This window comes from Condylura cristata, unplaced genomic scaffold, assembly GCF_000260355.1.
Source record: "Condylura cristata isolate star-nosed mole 26May11 unplaced genomic scaffold, ConCri1.0 scaffold00010, whole genome shotgun sequence".
NCBI lineage: Eukaryota > Metazoa > Chordata > Mammalia > Eulipotyphla > Talpidae > Condylura > Condylura cristata.
In genome coordinates this window covers 35,250,753-35,254,422 of record NW_004567111.1, presented here as the reverse complement: position 1 = coordinate 35,254,422, position 3,670 = coordinate 35,250,753, and the positions used below count along the sequence as shown (strand labels likewise).

General features: G+C 34.4%; 1 protein-coding gene across 4 annotated transcripts in view; it reads right to left on the bottom strand.

The window, feature by feature from the left end:
- Window positions 1-3,670, bottom strand: part of DGKH (diacylglycerol kinase, eta) — a 143,903-nt gene that overhangs the window by 67,286 nt on the left and 72,947 nt on the right. For 2 of the 4 annotated variants that reach the window (XM_004680126.2, XM_004680127.2), the window contains exons 4-5: window positions 1,035-1,139; window positions 586-718 (exon numbers count right to left, since the gene is read on the bottom strand). In XM_004680126.2, the coding sequence (XP_004680183.1) occupies window positions 586-718; window positions 1,035-1,139 (238 nt within the window). Of the gene's footprint in view, window positions 1-585; window positions 719-1,034; window positions 1,140-2,438; window positions 2,566-3,670 lie in introns of those variants that run through there. The other 2 variants (XM_012723201.1, XM_012723203.1) reach the window with 2 other exon arrangements.

Below are 3,670 nucleotides of genomic sequence, written 5' to 3'. Positions count from 1 at the left end.
CCCGCTGCTCCCCTCAGCACTGTACTTCATTGATCTGCCTGTTCTGCTCCCCACTCTGTCTCTGGTGAATCCTCTCATTGCCCCTGCACCTCTGGCCTGTACCCCAGTTCTGTATGTATAAATAAATAAATAAATAAGTAAATAGATAAATAAATGAATAAATAATAATACTGCGATGTAAATAGCTATTGGAAATTCTGTCAAAAGAACATACTCACGTAAAGTATTTTTTTCCTCCATAACTAAACAGATCAAGAAAAAGACAGCTAGAACACCAGAATGATAATGATCTACACAGTCCAAAGGATTCTTTTAAAACAGTAGTTGCTAGTGCCTCAAGAATGAAATGTTACATTCTGACTTATACTTCTCTTCAAGTGATTTTCTATGATCTTTTCCTGGACAAAAACATTTGCCAACTTAGTCCTACATGTGCAGAAGTTTGCTTTTAGCTACAACCAAACTCAGATGCAGTGTTCCTGCTGAAACACTCTCCAGCTACCACAGAGCCGTTTTTCTGTGGTGATGCTGCCCTGCTCACTTCCAGAAGCCCAGCTGGCAGCCCATGCTGGGTGCACACAGTACCTTCGCAGGACAGGCCGTGGGAAGTGACTCCAGAAAGACTCTCCCTGCACACGTTACAGAAAGTGGGTCGAGCGTGGGAGCAGGCGTACCAGTTATGCATCCCTGAGAAATGTTCCACATTAAACTGGGCCACCTAGAAAGGAGAGGATAGCACAGATTTGCCAAACAAGAGGGCAGATTACAGACATTTAACTGTTTGGAAAGTATAAGATTATGTTTAAAATTTCAAATTTATAAAATTTTAAATTGGTTTAAAATGAAGTCTTTATCAGGTTTAAACAATTTGCTGAATGAATCTACATATATTTAAAATTTCTTTTTGGCGAATGTATTTAAACATTTTGCTGAATGAGTCTACCTATACTTAAATTTTTTTGGCAAAAGTAGTCTTATCTCTTCAGTAAGCATCTATTCTCTAACCACAAGAAACAGAAAAGATGCTGCATTACCTCGTAAGGTTCTCTGGTCTGTACAGACTTCAGTGAGCTGATCCAATCCTCCATCTCCTTCCTGTTCTCAGCACATAGCATGAGTCTTCTGAATGGAGTGATTATCTAAAAGGGATAATTCATTCAAATGGTTGTTACTAACTAACAAGAAAAGATGAGTTCAAAGCCTAACCTTTTTTTGCAAGGTAATTTCATTTCTAACCTGAGTCCTTATTTTCTTGATTAAGAAAAGAAGATTCTCAAACACATAAACAAGTTTTGACTTCTCAATATGATATAATTTTATCAAGGAACAAAAAGTTCTAGTCTTTTCTTGTCTTTAATTTTATTGCTACTCACTGATCACACTTTTTTAGTCCTTTATCAAAAACTGTGAACTAGATAAATAATGTATTCTGATCATGGAGTATATCTTGAAAAATTGGCTTTAAATATACTTCAACATAATTCATAGCAAGTTTAGAATTAATACATCATTTAATATAGAAAAATATTTTTTAAATTGAAAATCAAATGAACACAGTATTAAATGATTTTATAATTCACTTATAATGGTATTAATATTGTTATTAAGCAACCCTCAGTTTACATATAATTTACATTTTATATCATTGCCTAATTTAACATTATTTATATGAAGAATCCCACTTCCTGCCCCCTTCCCTCCAGCTTTGTGTGGAATTTCACTGTATTATCTTTTAGTGAGAACAAAGAATTAGCATAAACATTCTCTAATTGGCTTTGAGGGAAGAAAATAACTGTGACTTTTACTTTTTCCGTGTCAATAAAGAAGGCAGATTAATTACATTAAAAAAAATAACTGTGACTTTTACTTTTTCCGTGTCAATAAAGAAGGCAGATTAATTACATTAAAAACATTATTTGTGACTTTCATTTTACCCATGTTCTAAAGATGGTAAGTTAATCACATTAAAAAACATTAAAGTGAGTAGAATGAATACTTCATGCTATTCTAGCACCCAAAGTGCTTCAAAGTAAGATTCTGAAAAGACTTGAAAGAAGCCCTATTTGCGTGTGAATACAGTATTCAGGTTGTGATCTTAAAGTTACTAACTCTGAAACATTCACTGCAAAGAAGGAACTATTTATTTACCTGTGCAAAAAGAGAGAAATGCTATACCTCTGCCTACAAACTATTTCCAAACAAGAAATTGTGTATTTATCGAGCAAGTAAGAAATTTTGTCATGTTAAAAGTTGCTTGATCAAGTGATAATCTACATATTGCATTAGTGCTTTCTCAAGTCATGATAAAGCAGTAATTATCTTTTAAAAAAGGGAACCCATACTGGGGAAATTCGCAAGCATCAACCTCTACTATTTGACCTTAGAAAATAAATCCATTATTCAAAACTAGAAAGATCAGCCCACTCTTAGTTACTCACCAGTCACTGCCACCTTTCATTTGTCGTGAATTTAGCTTACAAGATCCCTCCTGAAACTGAGAGGCCCTATTTCTGACAGACACTGGCACCTAAATACAGTTGGCCAGAAGTCACATGGTAGAAGAGCACCAATCCTACAGCTCTGGGTATTTGTTAATTGCATGAAACTGAAGCAAACCTCACTTTCACATTTTCTTCTGTTTTACACTAACCTCTTTGGATAAAGCTTATTAGCAGCTGGTCACTTCTCTTCTTGAATAGTTAATGTAAAGAGCAAAGCCTCCCTCATTACTTAGAAGCCAAATGGATGCTTTATTGCTTCAAAATGTTTTTTTTTTTTTTTTTCTGGGACAACTCATCAAATGTAGCAGAGAGATACCATTAAATCATAATAGACTCCTGGCTCCAACGTCCGCCATGGAGCTCCAGAAATCTCTGAGCTCCTCTGGGCTGATGGTATAAATCTATTTATCTGAAAAAAACATCACCTCTATCATTTCTTATTTATGTATTTAATATGTATGTGATGCAACTATAAGGATTTCCTCTCTGTCATTATGATCTTACAGTAGTCAAGTATTATTCAAATAAGTAAGGCAGCCTTGATAATTTTACTCAATAATTTCAGGTTTTGTTGGATTTATTCTAAGTAAAGCAACATATCTGATGGCTTTAGTGACTTCATATTTTTAAAAGTCATCAGAAATTCACTAAAAAAGGGGAAGAGGATTAAAAAAGCTTCTAATTTTTCTTGTAGCTTTTAAAACTGCATAAATGCCTCAGTTCTAAACAATTTCAGCAATGTAACTTGATAACCTTACATGCTGAAATAAGGGTATACATTTCCAATTCTCCTTTTAATAATAATTTATTTTAAAAAGAATAAGAAGCAGCAGGTAAAGATGGCACTATGATCTGACACTTTAAAATTAAAAGTTCAACTTTTAAGAATCAAAAAGAAATTATACATTATTTTGACTTACAGATTTTGTGATTAAGAAATCTGATTAGAGGTACATTGTAAAAAGTAGATGTGTAAAAGAACATCCTTCATATATTATGTGATGCAGGGATGTCTGGCTTTGTGGCCACAGTGCCAAAAGTACCTCGGCATGCAGGTATTTGTCTGGGCCCACCTGGAAACATGGTTGAAGCACTGAGGAAAGCTGGAGTATCTCACAGCTTGGCCCCTTCCCTTCTAGAGTAATCCCTCATGGAATTTTTTTTTTTTT